Source organism: Cyprinus carpio, chromosome B15, assembly GCF_018340385.1.
Source record: "Cyprinus carpio isolate SPL01 chromosome B15, ASM1834038v1, whole genome shotgun sequence".
Taxonomy (NCBI): Eukaryota; Metazoa; Chordata; class Actinopteri; order Cypriniformes; family Cyprinidae; genus Cyprinus; species Cyprinus carpio.
In genome coordinates, this window is record NC_056611.1 from 16,516,583 (window position 1) to 16,540,900 (window position 24,318).

General features: G+C 36.0%; 1 protein-coding gene across 1 annotated transcript in view; it reads left to right on the plus strand.

The window, feature by feature from the left end:
* Positions 1-24,318, plus strand: part of LOC109103545 (glutamate receptor ionotropic, kainate 4-like) — a 329,617-nt gene that overhangs the window by 189,899 nt on the left and 115,400 nt on the right. The window contains exon 4 of the mRNA XM_042740067.1: positions 14,845-15,009. Coding sequence (XP_042596001.1) covers positions 14,845-15,009 — 165 coding nt within the window. The remainder of the gene's footprint in view (positions 1-14,844; positions 15,010-24,318) is intronic.

The following is a 24,318-nucleotide window of genomic DNA, read 5'->3' on the forward strand; positions in this document are numbered from 1 at the left end:
TTCATGACTCCAGCATAAGAAAGAGTTCCAAGACGAAAACCGCTGCTGAGCAATAAGAACATAAAGGCTTGTCTCAGTTTTACTAGAAAACATCTTGATGATCCCCAAGACTTTTGGGAAAATACTCTGTGGCCTGACGAGACAAAAGTTGAACTTTCTGGAAGGTGTGTGTCCCATTACGTCTGGTGTAAAAGTAACACAGCATTTCAGAAAAAGAACATCATACCAGCAGTAAAATATGGTTGTGGTAGTGTGATGTTCTGGGGCTGTTTTGCAGCTTCAGGACCTGGAAGACTTGCTGTGATAAATGGAACCATGAATTCTGCTGTTTACCAAAAAAATCCTGAAGGAGAATGTCCGGCCATCTGTTCGTGACCTCAAGCTGAAGCGAGCTTGGGTTCTGCAGCAGGACAATGATCCAAAACACACCAGCAAGTCCACCTCTGAATGGCTGAAGAAAAACAAAATGAAGACTTTGGAGTGACCTAGTCAAAGTCCTGACCTGAATCCTATTGAGATGCTGTGGCATGACCTTAAAAAGGCGGTTCATACTCGAAAACCATCCAATGTGGCTGAATTACAACAATTCTGCATAGATGAGTGGACCAAGATTCCTCCACAGCGCTGTAACAGACTCAGTGCAAGTTATCGCAAACGCTTGATTGCAGTTGTTGCTGCTAAGTGTGGCCCAACCTGTTATTAGGTTTAGGGGGCAAACATTTTTTCACACAGGGCCATGTAGTTTTGGATTTAGTTTTCCCTTAATAATAAAGACCTTCATTTAAAAACTGAATGTTGTGTTATCTTTTACTAATATTTAAGTTTGTTTGATGATCTGAAATATTAAAGCGTGACAAACATGCAAAAAAAATAAGAAATCAGGAAGAGGGCCAACAATTTTTCACACCACTGTATGTATATATATATATATAAACATAAATCAGCAGAGCTGGTGGCAGAAAGCAGATGCTGAGCACTGAGTTCACATTAGATAGCACCGGGCTCTGCTTCAGTCTCCACTAAACACAGCAAAAATGTAAGTGAGTAGAAATGGATCCTAGTCTCTCTTTGGGATCTTTGAGAAAATTGAAAAAGGTTCATTTCCACGTTCCATTTTCTCTTGCCATTAAGCTAGACGAGAAATGAGTTATCCATGACTTATTCTGAACACCCGTCTTTAACACCGAGTGCAGCACTTTTGGGAGGAGAGGACTGACTATAGACCTACAGGCTTATTCACCCAAACTCTGATTCTTCAGCACAAAATATAGGACATGAAAGATGTGATTTTTAAAAGAAAACAAAACTCCTACACACAGAATCTGTCTGTACTTAAAGTCTGTACTTTATTGTGACTACAGTATATACCATGATTTAAAAGTTTGGAGTCGTGGCATTTACAGAGTATGTTAATCTTAGTATGTAAGACCTCGTGGCGCAATGGTTGTGCATCTGACTCCAGATCAGAAGGTTGCGTTTTCAAAATCACGTCGGGGTCAACTCTTCTCTTAGGGGAAGTTGTAGCCTAATGGTTAGCGAGTTTGATTCCTAACCCTAAGGTTGTGGGTTTGAGTCTCAGGTTGGCAATACCACGACTGAAGTGCCCTTGGGCAAGGCACAGAACCCCAACTGCTCCCCGGGTGCCGCAGCATAAATGGCTGCCCACTGCTCCGGGTGTGTGTTCACTGCTGTGTGTGTGCACTTTGGATGGGTTAAATGCAGAGCATGAATTCTGAGTATGGGTCACCATACTTGGCTGTATGTCACGTCACACTTTTTCACTTTACCAAAATCAGTGACACATAAATTATTATTATATGCTGCTTTGGTGTTCAAGAAACATTTTGTACTTCATGTATAAATTAATTTTAGATTTATAAAATAACATCAAGGTTTTGTTTCGTATGTTACGTTACATCATGCTACATTATGTCCTGTGGTGACAAAGTAATAAATAGGCAACATTTTTTTTTTTTTTTAAATTTTCCAAATTTTTTTTTTTTAGAAATACAAACTTCAGAATATAATTTTTTCAAAAATGTTATGTTTTCATTTTGTTTAGAAGCAGCAGGCTTAAAAATTGTTTTGTTTTTTCCTTTGTTGTTTTGTTTTGTTTTGTTTTGTTCTTGGTTTTTTGTTTTGTTTCGTTTTGTTTCATTTCAAGGCACCACTGGTTTCTTCCAGTTGTATTACACATGCACATTGCAGTTCATCCCAAACTGATATATAATTTCTGATAAAGAAATTCCAGTGCTGACATATGTTACAAATAGATTTATTTTAATGCATTCTGAAAAAAAGAAAAAAAAAAACAGATAAAAAAAGATAAGTATTCTTCTAATGTGAAAGGAGCTTTATCATCAGTTCTACCCGTTTTTAAGTCTCTAGCTAGGAGTCCTTGATATTTTATTCATACATCATATTCAGACGTTTTGAACTGAACGCATTTGCCTTATCAAATATTGTTATGGGGCACAATGCCTTGCATCATTCAAGAGAGCTATATAGCCTCAGGTGGATCCTAAATGAATGAGTTTAGGGTAGGAGAGCCTGGAGGGGGAGAGACAAGACAAACACAATGCCAGGAAGCATTTCAATCCTCTTGCATGGCAAACACCGGGCAGCATTTCAACAGTTCTTTATTTTGTGCTGGTAGCGTCTGGTGGAGTGTATTAGAAAATCTGCACAGATCTCTCCACTGTCAACCCCACCTTAAAACACGTCCTTTTACTTTTGGCTGAGTTGTTCTGGTTAGAGGACATGAATTAAGAAAAAAAAAAGTCTGGCAGCTCTGTTCAAAAATATCTCCCACCTGCATCATACCTGTTCACGCCTCAGTTCATTGTCTTTTGAAAAAAGCGGGGCAAAAAACAGAGAAGCAAAGCTATTTTCCACCCTGTCAAGATGAATGGCCGATCGCAGGTGGCCGGGAATGGAGAAGGAGTTCTCGAAAGCAGCTGTTTAAAATGCACTTTGTCTGTCCCATCTTTGCTCTTCTGTGGTTTGGGCTAAACTGGAGTGGCAGATCTGATTTAGAATGTGAGTGCAAGGCACTGATTCTATAAACACACACCCCAGTGTGAAGAAGCACTGTGCTGTTAATTATTTAGGAACCACAATCATCTGAATGTTTGTTTGTATGTCTATACATGTTCAGATCACAGCAGATTTGATTTATTTTCCTTGTGCAATAACCCACTATGACTGTGAATTCTAATGTAGAGCACTAGAAATCCACAAGGTCAGCTCAGATGTGCTCCGCTGCCTTTGAGGTGATAACAGGGACCTTGACAGTGAGAGTCTCATTAAGCCCCACCTGATGGGTCTGTGGCTTACCGTGGGGATGAATGGTTATACTTCCTCTTTTAATCACTGGACCATGTGAACAAATCAATGCAAGGATCAACTCCCAAACCTCAAGCCCAACCCACATAATCAATGTGAACACTTGGACTGCATGAAAGAGGCAAATAATACCACTGTGCATAAAGAGTAAGTAATTCTCAGTCTTTAGCAGATGACAGCGGTGTTTGTTTCAAATGATGTTGCTGTAGCTCAGTGGTTCCCAAACTTTTTCTGCCGGGCCCCACTTTTGTAAAGAAAAATATTTTCAGGCCCATCCTCCCTTTTTTTTTTTTTTTTTTAGAAAGCCTCTTATGCGCACCAAGGCTTTTATTGCATTTATTTATTAAAAATACAGTAAAAACTGTAATATTGTGAAATGTGTCAATTTAAAATATCTATTTAAATGTTTTCACAAATTACAAAGCTGAATTTTCAGCATTATTACTCCAGTCTTCAGTGTCACATGATTCTTCAGAAATTATTCAAATATGGCGATTTGCTGCTCAGTAACCATTTCTGATTATTTTAATGCTGAAAACAGTTGTGCAGCTTAAGTGAGTAGTAAAAAAGGAATGGAATAATTTACATTTCTGATTATTTTATTTTTTATTAAAGTTAGAATCTAGATAACATATCAATTGTTGAAAGTGAGACATTTTGAAATGTCATGCCAAATATTGGCTCATTTTGGATTTCATGAGAGCTACACATTCCAAAAAAGTTAGGACAGGTAGCAGTAAGAGGCCGGACAAGTTAAATGTACATATAAGGAACAGCTGGAGGACCAATCTGCAACTTATTAGGTCAGTTGGCAACATGATTGGGTATAAAAAGAGCCTCTCAGAGTGGCAGTGTCTCTCAGAAGTCAAGATGGGCAGAGGATCACCAATTCCCCCAATGCTGCGGCGAAAAATTGTGGAGCAGTATCAAAAAGGAGTTTCTCAGAGAAAAATTGCAAAGAGTTTGAAGTTATCATTATCTACAGTGCATAATATCATCAAAAGATTCAGAGAATCTGGAACAATCTCTGTGTGTAAGGGTCAAGGCCGGAAAACCATACTGGATGCCCGTGATCTTCGGGCCCTTAGACGGCACTGCATCATATACAGGAATGCTACTGTAATGGAAATCACAACATGGGCTCAGGAATACTTCCAGAAAACAATGTCGGTGAACACAATCCACAGTGCCATTCACCGTTGCCGGCTAAAACTCTATCGGTCAAAAAAGAAGCCATATCTAAACATGATCCAGAAGCGCAGGCGTTTTCTCTGGGCCAAAGCTCACTTAAAACAGACTGTGGCAAAGTGGAAAACTGTTCTGTGGTCAGACGAATCAAAATTTGAAGTTCTTTTTGGAAAACTGGGACGCCATGTCATCCGGACTAAAGAGGACAAGGACAACCCAAGTTGTTATCAGCGCTCAGTTCAGATATCTGATGGTATGGGGTTGCATGAGTGCGTGTGGCATGGGCAGCTTACACATCTGGAAAGGCACCATCAATGCTGAAAGGTATATTCAAGTTTTAGAACAACATATGCTCCCATCCAGACATCGTCTCTTTCAGGGAAGACCTTGCATTTTCCAACATGACAATGCCAGACCACATACTGCATCAATTACAACATCATGGCTGCGTAGAAGAAGGATAAGGGTACTGAAGTGGAAGGAGTGTAGTGATGATATTTATCCCATAGAAAACATTTGATGCATCATAAAGAGGAAGATGCAACAAAGAAGACCTAAGACAGTTGAGCAACTAGAATCCTGTATTAGACAAGAATGGGACAACATTCCTATTCCTAAACTTGAGCAACTTGTCTCCTCAGTCCCCAGACGTTTGCAGACTGTTATAAAAAGAAGAGGGGATGCCGCACATGGCCTTGTCCCAACTTTTTTGAGATGTGTTGATGCCATGAAATTTAAAATCAACTTATTTTTCCCTTAAAATGATACATTTTTTCAGTATAAACATTCGATATGTCTTCTATGTTGTATTGTGAATAAAATATTGAAATTTGAAACTTCCACATCATTGCATTCTGTTTTTATGCACAATTTGTACAGTGTCCCAATTTTTTTTGGAATCGGGTTTGTCGATTCGTCGCTCTGTTGAGAATGTCTTAATCAGGAAAATACTGTGAGTTGAACAAACTTACTCCTGGACACGTTGGAACCACATACCTTGAGTAAGCAAGGTTTGGGGTTAATCAACCAAAAGTTCAGGGTTTAGCTGACGGCAAGTTAACCGTGCTTTCTGGAATACACCCCAGAACTCTAAAATTCAATTTTAACCCAACACACAATTGTCACGCCCATGGACAGTTTTGTGTGTGTTTTCCTCTCCCACGTACTCCATGTCCAAGTTTTCCCCTCCATGTTTGATTATGCCCTTTTTTGGTCTGTCCTGTTTCTGTTCCCATTAAGTTCCATTTTATTCAGTGCTGTCTTGTTAATTCCCTCGTTTAGTTCCAGGTGTTCCCCATTTAGTTCCTGTATTTAGCCCCATGTTTTCCTGAGTCCTGCATTCAGTCTCAATTGTCATTTCCCCATGTTGTTTTGGGTCCTTTTGCGTGTTGGTATTAAAAGTTTGTTTTTGAGCAGTCGCCGCCCTCCCTTTGATGTGTGACAACAGACTCATCAGTCAATATTTTAAAGTCTCTGTCTGAGCTCAATGGCCCATGCGCTTTTATCTTAATAGACCAATACTGCTTTTGAGTCCTCATGCCATTCTCCTGTCGTCTCTGCATCATGCTTCTCTGTAGCTCCGGCCTTCTTCTGTCTCTGTCTAAAATGAAATGTGGAAATGCAGCATTTCCACTATAAACACCTTCCTCATGCGGTGTACAGTCAGGTATTGTTTGCTCTGTTGGCAAGTGATTTTGTCTTGTTTTACGCTGGTCTGGAAGCATCAGCTGGAGTCTCTGGAGCCGTGAAATTGTGTGGGTAGGTGTGATTCTGCACTAAACGATAGTGAACGTCTTCATGGTAATGATGTGTGTTTTGTTTTTGGTGATGTTACAGTGCAGATCCGTGCGGTGGCAGGCAAAATAACAAATCCCTTGGTCAGATGTAGACTCCAGAGAGGCTGTTACTGCAACCTGCTCTTTACTGGATGTGCAACCAATTGAATTTAGTCCACTGTAATTCTCCATCACACTCTATGTGGGGGAAAAAAAGACAAGGAGGGACTATTTGGTGCTTAGCTTTGATAATGCCCTCTATGGAGTGCACTTTCCATTCAGTGTAACAAGGATTTGTATGCTTAGCCTTCTGTTTACTGTAGGCAAGATAAGAACAGAAAATGAGAGGGCGCAAGTCTTCATCGTTAGTCTGGGCATGCTGCTATCTCCTGACATGTTTTGTACACTTCATCACAGGAGGGAATGTCATGACCGAGAAAGGCAACAACCTTTAATCATTGGGAATTGTGTTATTCAGGAGAACAGTGGAGGGAATGAGGACAAGCACTCAGAAACAATGACTTAATAAGCAGGAACAAAAGAGGCTGGAGAAGTGATTCTTAGTATATGTATGTATATGGATATAGCAGAAGTACAGATCCATTGACACCAGAAGTATACTAAAAACACAATACCAACCTTTATACCCTATCATAATGTCATAGTGATCACACTCGTGCCTTGTAAGTTCGATTTTGTATCATGTGAAAATTTGTGACCAATAGAAGTTGTGTACATTGCAGCATGAATCTTAGCTGGATTAAAAGAATGCAAAATTTGAAATCCCAGGGGTCACGATCCCAACTAGGGGTCGTTATAGATTTACAAAAGGTCACCAAGCTAGTTTGAGAGTTACAAGTTACCTGTTTGCTAAACCACGCTAAAATTCCTGACAGTATTTCTATTTCATAATTATCATTAAAATGTATTTGATTACTGCGATTTGGAAAAACTCATGGTAAATACTGTCTAGCATTTAGCAAAATTAACAGTTTCCACTTTCTGCGCAAACTTTTTGTGCAAACTTTTAACTTGTTGTCGCCTTGTTTTTGTGATGGCTCCATTTCTGAAAATGTTCAGGGCCACAAACTATACAAGTGTACCAAGTTTCATGCTTTTATGACAAAGTGAACAATTCACTTCAAATTTTGCACATATCACCTGGACTATTAATTGGCTTTAAAGAAAATAACTACATGCCATTTAATTTGATAAGTATGCAATTTTCAATAGAGTATTCATTGTTTCCTGCAGCAGGAGTCAGGTGGGAAGTCAGGAGTGTCACGCGGTGGAGCTGAGGCAGATCCTGGGCGTTGTTTCTCCTCCTCCTCTATCCTGTATAAGTGTGTGTGCTGAGTGATAAAGTGTGTGGAAAGGGATAAAAACAGGCAACTGAAGATGTAAACAATTATCTTGGCGCACGCATCCCAAGGGCTGCACTCCAATGGCAGGCAGGATGAGCAATTGGTGCCATTAATACCATCATTATTCCCGTCTCTAATGGCCTCCCTTAGTGAACACACACACACAACTATTACAGCTAAACACAGATAGCAATGAAAGCACAAACACACTCAGACACAAAGATCACCAGTCGTGATCAATGAGAGAGAAACTTTCTTACCCTTTTCCTGCTCATTTATCATTCCTCTAAAAAAAAGAGCTCCAGTACATGCCACGCTTTACAGTAATAGGCTTGCCACATAAACTTTAAAACTGTGAATTGCAGATTCTCTCACAGCTGAAATATTACAGCCAGTGTTTCAGTATAAAGTCTTGTACCTTTTACCTTGTCTTGTATTTTGCTAGTTTTCTCATGCCTTTCTGTATATATTTAGTTTTATCATGAAATAAAATGAGGCCAACTTTTTAATCTGTGTATACATACCTCTTAAAAGGTGTAAAAACATACACTTTTCCCCCCACAGACACATAAAGACAAGTGACTGTGATGTCCATAAAGCAATCAGTATTTTGATTTACTGGGACCTTACGCCCTTCAGCTATGGATTCAGTCTTCGGCGGCTTGTCCAGGGGCTCCGCTAATTAGTGTCATTTCTGGAATTAGATGAGACTTGCTGTGGTGAAAATAAAAATTTAATTAGAATCCGTAATTAAAAGTTGATTTACGAGACGGATCATTCCCATTGAAAGATAGATGATATATCCATTTAAAAAACCTCAGTGCAGAGAAGATCCATACAGAATCACACGTGAATGGGACCTTCACCAGCCCATTTTTATACAAACAATCAGGCCATTGCAGATGGAGAAGAATGGGGACCATTAAACATTATTGATAACCTTGAAATCACTTTTGTCCCAGCTTGATAGCAAACTGAATTTAAATCAGATTTAAAAAACATCCTGCTGATCTTTCATATAAAGGAACGGAGAGGTGGAATACTAATATCTAGTCTATTCTCATCAGTGACAAGGGTAAAAGGCCAGTCAATAATAAAGTCAAACAACCTTCGGAAGCATTTTAAGACTCACTATTCATCATTTGACAGTGTAGATCCCTCTGTAAAACCGTGACGTTGGCCTCTGAAGTGTTTTATCTCCCAGGTCTTTGCTTTTGCTGTAGTTATATCCTCTTTTGGCCTCGATGGGATGAAGTGAAGAGCAGATCTAAGTAGTTCCAATCTGATACGTAGATATCCAATGTAAGCAGCCTATTGCAGTGTTGTTGGGATTTCAGGAGGCTGTGTGCCCAGACGGCCAATGTATAGATAAGCTAAGCCCCATGACAGTGCATCTTAATCTTGTACCGTAAAACTCCTCTCCTAAAGGACAAACATATCTTAGTGTTAGTGTACCAATGCATTAAAAAGCTGGGCAAATCAGATTTAAGCCGTTGAAATTGATTTTATTTACAGTAATCTGTTCTGCTGAATATATATATATATATATATATATATATATATATATATATATATATATATATATATATATATATATATATATACACAGTGTGGTAACATCATCTCACCAGTAGGTGGAGGCACGTGACTGTCTTTATGCTGTAAGTGAATCACCGAATCAACATTCAATCAAATGTTTAGGTCAACACCACTGATTCATTCAGAAATTAAACAAGTGGTGTGAGTCTTTTAAATAAGGCTAATTATTTATCAGATTTATTCAAAACCACTGATTCATTCACTAGCTAAACAAGTGATTTGAATATTTGAATCATTCATTCAACCGACTCATTCAAAAACACTGATTCATTCAGGGGTGAAACAAGTGAGGTGACATGCGTCTTTTGCCTTTTCCAAATACCCACACTTGTGTGACAGGAAGTAAGTACACAAGACTGTCCCAGGTCTTCAAAACGCCAAAGAACAGTGCCCTTAACGGACACTAAACCCACACTATCTCAAATACCTCTCTGGAGCGCTATTCGAGGCTAGTTTTTATTTTGGAATAAATCATGAGATTTTTGCCGAGATATCGCGAGAGGTCACTGAAACCTTTCCAATGTAAGTTAAATATTAATATAATAATTAGATATTATTACATATAATTTGGTAGAAAACAAAGTGTTGCACGTTTTATTGGTGCGAAGATGAGTAGTGGTGATATTTATTTCATAGAACATTTGCAACTGCTTTTCATCACTTAATTAGAAGCACCACAATTTAAATTGTGTCATTATGTGTAATATCTGGAGAGACATTTAGAAGTTGATTTTAAAAGAATTTAAAATAAAAATAAAGCTATGTAAACACTTGCATTTTGCAACATCAGGTGATGAAAGGTTGGACACACACTTGTGGTCTTCATCCTCACTTGGACATTTGGGCTAAATACAGGAAATTCGTCATAAGTAGTCAAGTACAAAGAACGCAAGTGTGGGTATTTGGACAGGGGTCTGAATCCTTCATTCAGCCGATTCGTTTTGTACAGCTAAAACAACTGAAAGCGGCTGGCACAAGAAATCTTGCACCCGCTTTTACTGTACGTTAAACGTAAGGTAACATAAGATAAAAGCAACATTGTGCTGTTTTGTAGATCAGGCATTCGGGAAAAGCAGCAATCTTGCTAGTGTCATATTGCTCATATATATTTACTGGATATTTTAGCAGTGGTTTTAACATTAACATTGCTTGTTTATCACTCTAGCATAGCGATTTTTTTATTGCAAGAACACACTATGTAAACGCTTCCTAAGAAACACGATAAATTGATTGTTGTTAAGGCCTGCTGTATAAGTAGACCAGTCGATTTTTGAAAATATGTATTTTGCACATCCCTAGTTGCTGGTTCAGCAAGGTAAAGATCCTAAATTTTTACTTTTTAACAGAACAAGAGATACTCCCAAAGCAGAACAGTCTGTTAAACTGTGCTTGGTTTTGAAATATCCTCAGTGGGTTATTTTTATTTGCCTCATAATTTTTTGTTTACAACATGCATCATAAAGGAGCATACATAAATGATCAAACATTATTGTGGCCTCCCTTGAGCTCAGGATGTGCTCTATTCTGCCTTTATACCTTTAAAAGAAAGACAATATTTAAATAACTACTACAGTGTAAAATAAATAAATACATTTTGTAGCTACATCATGTACAACATCAAGTTCTTTTATGCTGGTAAAGTGCTTTCAGCTGTTTGAAGGAAAGTTAATGAGTGTGCTTTAATGTCATTACTGTTGACAGTTTGTTCTTTGATAATCAGTCTAGTATGGCTGTATAAATGTCGCAGTCAAGATTCTGCTGTTTTGATGCGCTTCAAGCCTCATTTGGATCTAACAGTTCAAATGCAAAAGCATATTAAATGGCAATTAGTGCGCTTAAAGGTGATGCAATTGTCCATTTTATCTGTATTCAGTCATTCTAGTTGATTAAGTGTGTGATGGTGCTTATTTAATAGGCGTTTGTACTTTGAACAAACCATTTGAGTGATGAGTTCCTTTCTCCTCACAGTACTGCCATGGCTGGTCTGTTTTGACTACTGTTAGCCAACGGCCCAGTGGGAGTAACAGCACAAGGTGATTTTGAGAGTTTAGTGGCTTTATTATGGTGACAATGTAGTGTTGAACGGGCCTGTGGGACATACTATAAACCCCCATGTATTGTAAGATCAAATAGTTTGTTTCAGTGTTTCTTTAGCCTGCAGGATACATAGTGGTTTGCAAGCTACACAGGTTAATAAGTAGCTAGAAGAAATATAGTGCAATAGAATCTAACTTCAGATACAGAGTGCACATAAAAAAATGCACAATATAATTCTATAATGCAGTGGGTAATGCCAAGGAGTTGTGTAATATCTGGAGAGAGTGAATTATGTATATATTAGCATTCCCATTTGTCTAAAGTTGAGCTACTTAGCTGTGCAGGAATGAAGGCTCCATTATTTAGCAGCTGTGGTACTATTATGAGGGCAAAGGTTCGAATCTGGCTGGTATCATGCAATTTTTCAACCTTCCCTCTTGCTATTTTCTGTCTCACTTCACTTACCTGTCAAATAAAGCCCTGAGGTGATTTTGTTGGGAGGTAGGTTTGAATTAGGTCTGTGTCATATCCAATTGTCCAATTTATAACATTGCCATTTCCTGTCTTGCTTAATTTTTCTATTAACTTTAGGTCAAACCACCCAAAGTTTTAATCTTTTAGGGGCCAGGATTGCTTTTGTATGGGTACCAATTCTCACCATTAAAATATTGCCTATTATTAACATATTGGTTGTTTATTAATACTTATAAAGCACATGTTCTGCTTGATCATATTCTACATCCCTAAACCTACCCAATACCTAAACTTAACTATCTTACTAACTATTAGTAAGCAGCAAATTAGGATTTTACTGAGGCAGAAGTAATAGTTAATGGTTTGATAATAGCGAGAATTGGACCTTAAAATAAAGAGTGAACCCTAGCTTCAGTTATCAGCCAGAAAGCCCAAAAGCTTCCACCAATTAGGGGGTTGTTGCATTCACAGGAAAAACGTGTTTGATTCCCCCTTTTTATTTTGTTTCTGATCAGTCAAAGAAAAATGCCCAAAGGTATCTACTATTTAGGACTATACTATTTAGGTTATTGTGCTCATATGGGGGGGAAAAGGGTTCAAGTCTGGCCTGCAACATATCCAATTCTCCAGTCTTTATTTTCATTTGCTGTCTTTCTTTATTTACCTATCAGCAAAAAAAGCCTAAAAAAGTTTCCACTATTAAGAAGTTATGGTGCTCATATGGAAAAAAACAGGTTCAAGTCTGCCCTGCAACATATCCAATTCCTTAATCTTTAATTTTGTTTCCTGCCCTTCTTTAGCCAAAGTCCAAAAAGCTCATAAACTAATACATTTGGACTGAAAATTTATTTAAAGCGCACAGCAGTGCAAACACACATTGCTGCACATGCATTTCTGGATAATATCAAGATGCACTAAGACAAGGATGGTGCTGCTCATACCATAACTGTCAGCCCTGGTATCCATGCACATTACACAATGCGTTTCATGCCTCGGCACATGCTACTGCTCACCATTGATTCCTCTAAAAGGGTCAGCAGCCGAGCCAATACTGGAAGATTGAATAGAACCTCCACACGGCTCAGAGTCTCATACCGCAATGCCTTTAAAATGTCATTGCCCCGCAACAGATCTCCCCTTCTGATATTTTTACCCTGCGCTAGGATTCCATTTAGCACGGGCAATTCCAGTTTCTTGCTTTGACATCTACATTTGCAACCGCGGATTGGGGACAAGAACAGAACCTCAGGGCTCAGCGCGGGGCCAGTGTTTCCATTTGGCGCTCTTTGTTGTGAGATTTGGGGGTGAACACTGGGAGAATTGCCCAGTTTGAGCTTTCTACACTTATGGTGTGGGAACAGCCTTTTGCTATCGGCAGAGAGGAGGGGGTGTCAGAAGATGATTTAGCTGGCATTGGAGACAGACTGAGTCTTCTGTATGGGCGGCCAGTACAGAATTATCTTTTCCTGTAATCTTTTTCTTTTTTTTTGTTGAGGATGACGGTTTTAATGTGAATAAATGTATGCTTTAGCATTGCATTTCCTGTGAACATACACTATGACAGGTATTACTGATGGGAAAACTTCTGTAATGAATGTGGCTTTGCCCCAAATGTGACAGCACATTAATTGATAATACATTTTTTGTTAAATATCCCCGTGAGTCTGTTTAAAAAGGCAAAAATCTATGTTTTTTCCTTGCAGAATACATTAGCTCAAATTGGACTCCTGTATATAGTAATTTAATTGCTTTTTACCCAAAAGCACATTAAAATTGCAAAAAAAAAAAAGTGTGGCTTAACTGACTTCACTGCTCTGCCTCAAGCGAATACATTTAATCTCATTTACAACATACCGCGGATCTCCATTTACCATCTCTAAACAAACATCTCGATATTTATGGCAGTCTTAAGTGGATTGTTATTTATATTGCCCTTTTTTAATAGGAGGACTCTCATGGCTGATTCAGTCTTGTTTGAATTAAATCATTAAAACATTCTGAATCACTGCAGTTCCAGTTATGCATTATGTAATTTTTATTTATTTATTTTTTATGATGATTGTACAGTCCAAGATTAGAAGGGTTTTGCTTACTTCCAATGCAATATTTATGAACACAAGCATGAACTCTTCTTGCATACTGTTTTTGTCAGGGTTTGACAACTGGCATTAAAAAATCTTTATAATCGTGCACAGTTTCATTGCTACAGTGTAAATAAAGCACTTTCAGGGCAACGCATGTGAGTCATACCACAAATTCACGGTCACTGGAGAGCTAATTATGTGCTGGCTTGAAGAACGGTGGAAAAATAAACCATTTCAATATGCCAGCATGACAGGTAACAGAAATATCACAATGATAGTTTGAAAATAGGTTGACATTCATCAAACGTAACAGACGCTCACCTATAGTTGTTTTGATGTGATTGCAGGGGCTTGCATAAAGCTTTCCATCTGCAGTTTTGTTTAAAAAGAAGGGACTTTTGCTATTGAATCGATGTCAGACATCATTAGGCTTTTCTAAAGTCAAATATTACAGTGATAAAAATGTAAATGTTATTTGCTTTACATAGATTTTAATATCCCTGAGCATCAGATATTGGCTGTGACATATATTGTTGCTAAGCCTTGTGTCAACTCACCATGGACTAGACATATTCAAAGCGGTTTGAATATGATATGGGTTCACAAAAGTGGGCATACAGTACATACACTAATAGCACTAAGCAGCCAGTGTCTGTAAACATAGTGCCAGGATATTGTTTATTTATTACTACACAACATTGTAACAGAGTCATTCATAGCAAAACACTACATGAAGCACTTGTGTCAGTCTACCAAGAAAACTGTCAAAGAACAGCATTAATCTTGTCTACTGTGAACGAATGCACTTTAATATGCTAACAAAGATGACCCAGAAACACTTGTGTCTACATTCTTCACTGTTTTGAACGATTTCTGAAGTATCTTGAGGACTTCTTAATCTCTTGTCACAGTTGTGTTTGTCGAAATATCTTGTCTGACGTTCTAAGTCTTTCTCTGTCTTCTTGAACTGTGTCCCAGCTGCCATTCTTGATGACCCGATGGAGTGTAGCCGTGGGGAGCGACTGGCCATCACTCTGGCGAAAGACAGCATCAACCGTTCCAGCAACCGCTCCACCACAGGGAAGCTGGAGGTGGATATCTTTGAGCTGCTCCGAGACAGTGAATACGAGACAGGGGAAACTAGTGAGTATTCAAATGTGTTATATCATTTCTGAGATTTATAGAGTTTTACATACAGTATAATTTCTATATACATTTCTATACCTAAATAAATGTGTATATATATATATATATATATATATATATATATATATATATATATATATATATATATATATAAATTATATTTCTATACATATTTGACATATATTTTCTACATATATTTTAATAGGCAATATATATTTTATATTCAGTTAAATAATATATTAAATATCACTTTTGCTATGTTTAAAATCATGCATTATGCACAATAACATAATATGATCACATTATTTTTATACACATTTCGTAAACACGTTTTTTTAATTTACCCAGGATAAAGTACTATGAATAGTGGAATAGTATGAAACATGGAACTAGATAACCCAGAATTATGTTTACTTAAGAAAGGCCAAGTTTAAAGGGATAATTCACCCAAAAATTGAAATTCTGTCTTTATTCTTTCTTCTGTGGAACACAAAAGAAGATATTTTGAAAATGAAGAGAATAACTTTTTGTCCTGGAAAAAAATTCCATTCCAAGAATGGAATCCTATGCTGTTTGGACCCAAACATTATTCAGAATAGTCCATCGCGGATGGGTGATAGACATCACGATGTTGAGCTGACATTGTGACCCCCCCCCCATCAGGTTGTTTAGGTGACATTGTAATAATGTGTTCGGAAAGAAAATGATGTGAAAATACGGAACCCCTAAAGAGAATAAATACGAGATGGGAGGAAAATATATATTTCAATTGAAGAGAATAACTTTTTGTCCTGGAAAAAAATCCGTTCCAAGAATGGAATCCTATGCTGTTTGGACCCAAACATTATTCAGAATAGTCCATCACCGATGAGTGATAGACATCACGATGTTTAGCTGACTTTCTCTCGCAGTTATATCATTGGGTAATTACACTGTGAATAAATTGTGGGCATCGGGGAGTTGCTATTATGCCTTATGCATTGAAACTGCTTTTTAAAGCACTTTTTAGTTTCACTTTCACTTTCGAGATGCGCGATTGCACGTACTCTGTTTATATATAAACATAGTATACTATGGAGTGGCAGAACTTACCACACATTTGACAAGATTAGATGTTTGTCAGTGGTGCTCAGGATCTGCAAATCATTTTCCATCATCCTCAGTCATCTCTCCTTACTCTGTTTATGTGGTAAGTGAAATTTTATGTACTGTAATGTAACAGGCAACTGTTAGCAATCGTTATTTGTTTTCCATGCCTTTCTGAATATGGATTCACGCCGAAGTCATCGTCCATCACAATGTTTCACTTTAGACATTGTCTGATGCCAATTTTGTAGACATCGCCCAACCCTAATTCAGAATATCTTAATTTGTGCTCCATTAATGAAAGAAAGTCATACAGGTTTGAAACAGCATAAGGGTTAGTAAATGATGACAGAATTTTCTTTTTTGGGTGAACTGTTCCTAACCAATTAGATTAAGGTGCATAATATACTGTATGTATGCTAGATACTACATTGATGCCTCTTCCTATTCCATACATTTGTTTTACTTTAGATTTTTGCAAAGCTCTTTAATTTTAATTTTCACAGCTGTCCTTTAGCTGAATAATGGTCCCTTAACTGTGGGCTTTTATTCAGCAGTTGTAGGTATTATAATGATTCACAGGTAAAGGCAAATTGTGAGATAATTGTGTCCTCACAAGGGCATTCCTTCTGCAAGACATGCACTGAATACTTATTTAAACAGCAAAACTTTGGTATTTAAGGATGAATACGTCCCTGATATCTTTTTCATCTTTTAAAGGAAATACAATTTTTCTTGTTTTAATATTCTCCAACTGTTTTGAAGTGCAGTGACAAAAATATAAATAAGCTTATATACATGCTTAATTAGAGTGTCTGTCAGTTTCATCTCTCCATATGTTCTTGGCTGGTAGCAGATGATGTGTTCTGTGATAAAGAAAGGGACCATTATGTGAAAACAATTAAATTAACAGGTTTCAAGTGTGCTGTCGTATTCTGATATCTTCGTAGTCAGAAGGTATACAGGAATTTACTGGAACATTATTTGTTTCCTTGGTTACCACAAAGTCTCGTTCTCGAAGGTCAGCTGATGCGCCATATACAAATTACATTACAGACATTTTTATTAACACAAACTCCAATAAGAATCAGTGTTCAATTGGATCTATATCAATTCTGAATTTTAGAGATTTATTTATTTACTTGTTTATTTCACATTTAGAAATAGGCCTAGAAATAGTGCAGAATCTGAAATATTCTTACATTTTTGTTGTAACATTTTGTTTTAAATTTTACAAAATCATTTATTTATTTTTATATTTCACAACATAACATTTTGGTTCTACATTTTGCAAAATCATTTGTTTATTTATTTGTTTGTTTTAACTATGAGCATAATTTAAGGGGAAAAGTTAGCATAAATTTCGTGTAATCACATTTTGTTTTACATTTTGCAGTATCATAAATCTTTCAGTTTATTGGTTGAATCTGAGATTTTCAATGTGGGCTCAGACGTTTGAATTTTCCTCTGCCTTTAAAATTTAAACCGACAGTCAGCGGGTTTCAAACGAATAGTGCAACTTTTACTTTAACAGCTGCCAGACAATCTTTGTGTGCCTTCTTTACTCTGAGGCCCTAGATTTAATAATGCTTCCCTTACGAATCCTGAATCAAATAGCGTTGGGGAGAACAAAATAGAGTTGCTCACTCACAGAGGGATATTAAACATGACTGAGGTTCATTGTTGTCAATGAAAGTAGGCGGCACTAAAATCAGGAGACGACGAGCTGTAATTTAAACAATCAGAGATGTTGAGACACATGGCGGTTAAGGATGAAAAGCCTCTTCTGGTTTCTCTGGGCTTATGAGGCAGCACCATTAAAATGCCAGTCCTGATAGATATAAACAGCTTTCTTTTGCTCTCTATATGGTTAGTCGCACAACCTTGTTCAATCTAATCCAGTATTGTAATAGCTTTTAGTATGCAGGAATTGAATTAGAAATGGATCAGTGACACTCCCAGGAAGGGAGAAATGTCACACCGCCGCTACCTGCCCTAGCATATTCCCGTCTGAAATCGCTGAAGCCTGCATCTTCCCACAGCCCACATTGTGTGTGTTTGCATGTGGTCTGCATACTAATGTTTGTAATCTGAAGTGAACAGAGACATGCTGATGCCAGCCACAATCCACGGTGCTTACTCAATCCACATGGATTCATTGTCCTTCTCTGGATCAGCCATGCAGGAGGGTCATGTCAAAAGATACGACTCAAGTCAAGCATAACTGTGAATCACTTTCACTCCATTCTCCATTCACAACAATCAAGACTTTGCACAGTTGTCTGTTTAAAGGCATAGATCATCCAAAAATTAAAATGATATCATTAATTACTAACCCTCAAGTTGTTCCAAACCCATAAGACCATCGTTCATCTATGGAACACAAATTAAGATATTTTTGATAAAATCCGAGAGCTTTCTGACCCTGCAAAGATAGCAATGCAACTACCATTTTTGAGGCCCAGAAAGGTAGTAAGGACATCCTTAACATAGTCCATGTGACATCAGTGGTTCAACCTTAATTTTATGAAGCTACAAAAATACTTTTAGTGCACAACAAAAACAGAAATTTTAACTTCCACTGATGTCACATGGACTATTTTAACGATGTTCTTACTACCTTTCTGGGCCTTTAACGTTTCAGTTGTGTTACTGTCTATGGAGGGTCAGAAAGCTCTCGGATTTCATCAGAAAATATTCTTAATTTGTGTTCCAAAGATGTGAACGAAGGTCTTATGGGTTTGGAATGGCATGAGGGTGAGTAATTAATGACAGAATTTTCATTTTTGGGTGAACTATCTCTTTAACACTCGGGCACATCAATCTCTCTAACTGTCTCAAGATGATAAGTAAATGATGGAAAAAGGTGTTTCGTAATAGATCATTTATGTGTAAATCAAATGTAGATGATAACAAAATTAAAGTTAATAAAAAATGCAATGTTTTTTTTTTTATTTATTCAATTACCGAAGTATAAGCCAATGCAAAAAAATTGTTATATAGTATTGAATAATTTTTAGTTCATAGATTAAGTAAATTCAGTCTGACTTATTTTTATAAGCATCTAATTTAAAAAATAAAAACATATACATTAATGGAAAAAAGTGTTATGACATAAAATTACAAAAATTCAGATTCTGCACAATTTCAAGTCACTAAACAAATAAATGTCTTTTTGTACAGATATTCAGGTGTTTTTGTTGTCATTTTTATTCCAAGATAATCATGCTGGAAAACAAAAAAGTTTAACAAACTGGTGGAGTTTATGCTGCTCTACTTCATTTTCAGTCCACCTTTTACTCAAAATTATGCTGATCATGTAATTTCCAATAAGTTTTGAAAACCACCATATATACAAAACACATCCAAATGGGACTTTTGACAGAAGTTAGTTGGAGTTGGTGGAATTTAATTGTCACTGAAGCTGAGTGATAGTGGCAGACCTTTTTGCATTTGACTCAATTTTCTTTCCTTTTAAAGAGTTAGGAAAAACTGAATGCATGAAAACTGGATGCAATACATTTTGATAAGAAAATATACAGTACACTCTTAAAAATGAAGCTGCTTTATTGCCATCTGTGCCTCCATGAAGAACCTCTAACAACCTTTCCAGTGCACAAAAGATTCATTTTGGAAAATGTTTTAAATGACTATTAAAATGTTCTTCACACTAGAGAAAATGTTTCTTTTAAGAACTGTTCACTGAAAGATTGTTTGGGAACCCAAAATGTTTCTTCTGTGGCATCACTGCAAAAATCCCTTTTGGACATTTTGTTTTTTTAAGAATCTTATACTACTAATAGTGTTAAACTCTGCATCAACTGGTGCTTTGTAATCACATTGTTTCCCTTTCCTTTGTTCCCAGCATTACCTGCTTAAGTGCTCCATGCACCAGTATTTGGCTCATACACTGCCCACCCCATCATAATTAAAACAGAGGGGGATTATAAGACCATGTGAAATGACACTGTGTTAGAGTTCAGACGGATGCCCTGCTCGTGTGCCGGAGAATGAGAAACAAATCTACCTCTTACTCCTCCTCCTACTCCTAATCAAAAATATAATTTCAAGACACACTTTACTCAAAGGTCAGTTAATAATAAAATGTAATTTTGTGTGAGAGACTGAAAAAGAGCAGATTAATAACAGCACTAAGCCTCTGATAGATTGTGCTAGATTGTGATTATAGTGAGCTCTTTAAAACTCGTTCTTGAATAAAGTGGAATTATTTGGGTTTTACTAGTAATTTTAGAACAGACTGAGTGGACAGCAAAGGGTCAGGTTTTGGCTGAACAGCATGGACCATTAGCCTCTGTTGGTAGATTCAGTAACTGCACCATCTGGACCCAAAAATCATATTTCTTTATTGAAGGTTGTTCCAAAGTATGCGTTTGTTCTAATGGAAAACATCTGTTTGCAAGCAACATGTAAAAATTTTAAATATAGCATTATATTTTATATTATTTTTATTAATTATTATTTTTATGGTATTATTAGGGGTGGGCGATATGGCCAAAATCTTCGATCACGATATAAGTAATTTTATTTCACGGCAACAATATATATCACAATATAGTTATTTTTGTTTTATATAAGGTCTTTATTATATCAAACATTTTGATACCATATAAATTTCAAAGTTCTTGTCACCAGTCTCAGTATCACAAAAAAAAACTAATGCTAGCCTAAATAATAATAATAATAAAAAAGCTCAAGTTCATTAAAGATAAATAAACAGTCAGTGATTAAATAAGAGTAAGAAACTAATTACAATCAATAGGATATGAGAAGATATATTAGGGCAAATAAATAAGAATTTCTAATTATATTGTGTGTATTTGTGTAATGAGTGTAAAAACACTGCCTATTATGTACTGTGTAAATATATATTTAAAAAGTACAAAAGTTACAAAAGTGATTTCGTCAAGAGCAGTGAGAGATTTTTCTTTTGTTGTTTGATTAACATGAATGACAGACAGCAGGAATATTAGACTGCTGTCACTTTAAGAGCTGCCCGGCTCCAATATACTGTAACACATGTGTTTTCTTTCTTAGCTGTTTGCTTCCACTTAAGACCTAAATTATTGTGTTTACGTGGATACTTTCAAAGACAGGCATTTGACATAAAGGTGTGTATTTAACCATTCAAAGTCTATAAAGCTTAAAAAAAAAAACATCTAGATGTGCAAAATGATTTAGCAAAAGGAGTTCTCTTTCACTGCTGATTGTGTTTCAGTGGCTTTAAATCACTTGTTTTCAAACCAAGATGCTTTAAAACCTGTGCAAATGATATGTTCAGAGGTTCCCTCCCACTGTTAAAATGTTAATTGCGTAAAAGTACCATTACATTAATGAAATTTTACTTAAGTACAAGTAAAAGTACCAGTCTAAAAATCTACTCAAGTAAAAGTAAAAAGTAGCTCATTTAAAATTTACTCAGAGTAAAAATTACTTAGTTACATTTTAACAGTGGAAGGGAGGTAAAAATGGGACAGGCCAAGGGTGTCAAATTCAGTTCCTGGAGGGCCATAGTCCTGCACAGTTTAGATATAACCTTAATTAAACACACCTGATCCAGCTAATATAATCATTTGGGTTTATTTGAAAACTACATGATATGTGTGCTGGAGCAGGGTTAGAACTAAACTCTGCAGGGCTACGGCCCTCCAGGAACTGAGATTGACACCCCTTAGGCCTATTAATCTCAAACTAGTTGTTTTTAATTAAAGGAATCATTTATTTAGAATAATAAGACATTTGGGCTGTTACCAGGCAAATCAGTATCAACAAACTCATCTTTTAAATGCAGAGGAAATGCAGAAGCTTCATCGGAAGTGGCATTTAGATGTATTTACACACTGTTTAGTGCAGGACAAGAATGCATTTAACCTGCTGTTAGAAATGCATGAATAATGTTTTGATATACAAGACATAAAATGTTAAATATTCATTTGAAATTATAAGAAATTAATTATAAAAAAAAAAAAAAATCAAAAGATACTTTAAATGTGAAATTAAAATTGGCAGTATGTGTCAGCAAGTCACTGTTTATAAGTGAGTCATTGCGATTGAACTGAATCATTTAAACGGTTGATTCATTCAGGAACGAAACACTGTCATGTTGCTCAGAGACCCAAAACTGTGCTTTGGTGGCTGTGTTTGGGATTATTTTTTGTTGTATAAATAGAGCAAAAACAGGCAATATGGTGTCTAAAACGCAAGTCTCTTAATTAACTAGTTTACTGACCTGTTGTAAAAAAATATATATATATTTATATATATATATATATATATATATATATAAATATATATATATATATATATATATATATATATATATACAGTACAGACAAAAAGTTTGGAAACATTCATATTTTTAATGTTTTTGAAAGAAGTTTCTTCTGCTCATCAAGCCTGCATTTATTTGATCAAAAATACAGAAAAAAATGTAATATTGTGATATATTATTACAATTTAAAATAATTGTTTTTACATTTATTATACTTTAAATTATCTTTTATTTCTGTGATGCAAAGCTGAATTTTTAGGATCATTATCAGATGATCCTTTAGAAATCATTCTAATATGATGATTCATTATCAAAGTTGGAAACAGTTCTGCTGCTTAATATTTTTTCAGAACATGTGATACTTTTTTAGGATACTTTGATGAATAAAAAGTAAAAAAAAAAGAAAGAAGAAAAAAAGAAGCTATGTTTTTAAAATATAAATATTTTGTAATAACAATATACACTACTGGTCAGTAATTTGGGGTCAGTAATTTTTTTTTCTTCTTTTTTTTTAAATAAAATCAATACTTTTATTCAGCAAGGATGTGTTAAATTGATAAAAAGTTATAGTAAAGAAAATATATTATTAGAATATATATTATTAGATTTTTTTATTTTTATTTTGAATAAATGCAGTTCTTTTTAACCTTTTATTCATCAAATATATTAGACAGCAGAACTGTTTCCAACACTCATAATAAATCAGAATATTAGAATGATTTCTAAATGATCATGTGATAGACTGGATGTTACATGTGACACTGAAGGCTGGAGTAATGATGCTGAAAATTCAGCTTTGCATCACAGGAATAAATTATTTTTTTTAAAGTATATTCAAATAGAAAACTATTATTTTAAGTTGTAATAATATTTCACAATATTACTGTTTTTTTTCTGTATTTTTGATCAAATAAATGCAGGCTTGATGAGCAGAAGAAACTTCTTTCAAAAACATTAAAAATAGTAATGTTTCCAAACTTTTGGTCTGTACTGTATATATATATATATACATATATATATAGCCTTTATATGTGTGTGTAATCATGATGATTTTTAGAGGAAAAGACGGCATTCTTTGTGTGATTTTGATTTACTATATGAAATGATATAAATATGTAAATTTTCTGCCCCTATATCTTCAATTTTGTGATCATTCTAAATGCATTTCAACAGACTGAATCACACAGTGAAAGAACGCAATATAAATGCGCGTGCACATCTTTAAAACAACAATTAAGATATTATTGCAGACGATATATATCGCACACTCCGCACCACTGTCTTTTTGGCTAATTTGTGCAAAACCTCTTGCTAAAATGTCAAGGCTTCATTTTTAACCACCAATGCAACGATGCAATTATTTAGCTTACCTCTACATGCTTGCGAAGGGTTGATGTCTTGTCGAGATTTTATAAGCTGCTAGTTTGGTCTCTCTAGGTAAGCACAGCTTACACTGCACAATAAATCATAAATATGGCCAGGGGTTCACTTCATTTCCTTCAAATTCAACTTCAGAATATGACGGGGTTTCGTTTTCAGCGGTGTCTGCACCACTAACGCCTGTTTTGTCCTCTGCATCTTTCTTGTGATTTTAGCGCCAGTTTGCCCCCTGCCCATTATTTACTGCAGTAGTTTCCAGGGGTAGATTTTTTTTTTTTTTTTTTTACTCAGTAATTAATGTGTTTTAAAATGTACCGAAGTACAATACTTCAAACAAAATATACTTAAGTAAAAGTAAAATTACAGATTTTAAAATTTACTTTAAAAAGTATAAGTACACAAAAAAGCTACTCAATTACAGTAACGCGAGTAAATGTAATTCGTTACTTTCCACCTCTGGATATGTTTCCGTGACCGTGACGATAGTCGAATATCTCAACCTGTTAATCGTGTCTACTGGTATATTGCCCACCCCTAATTATTGTTAACAG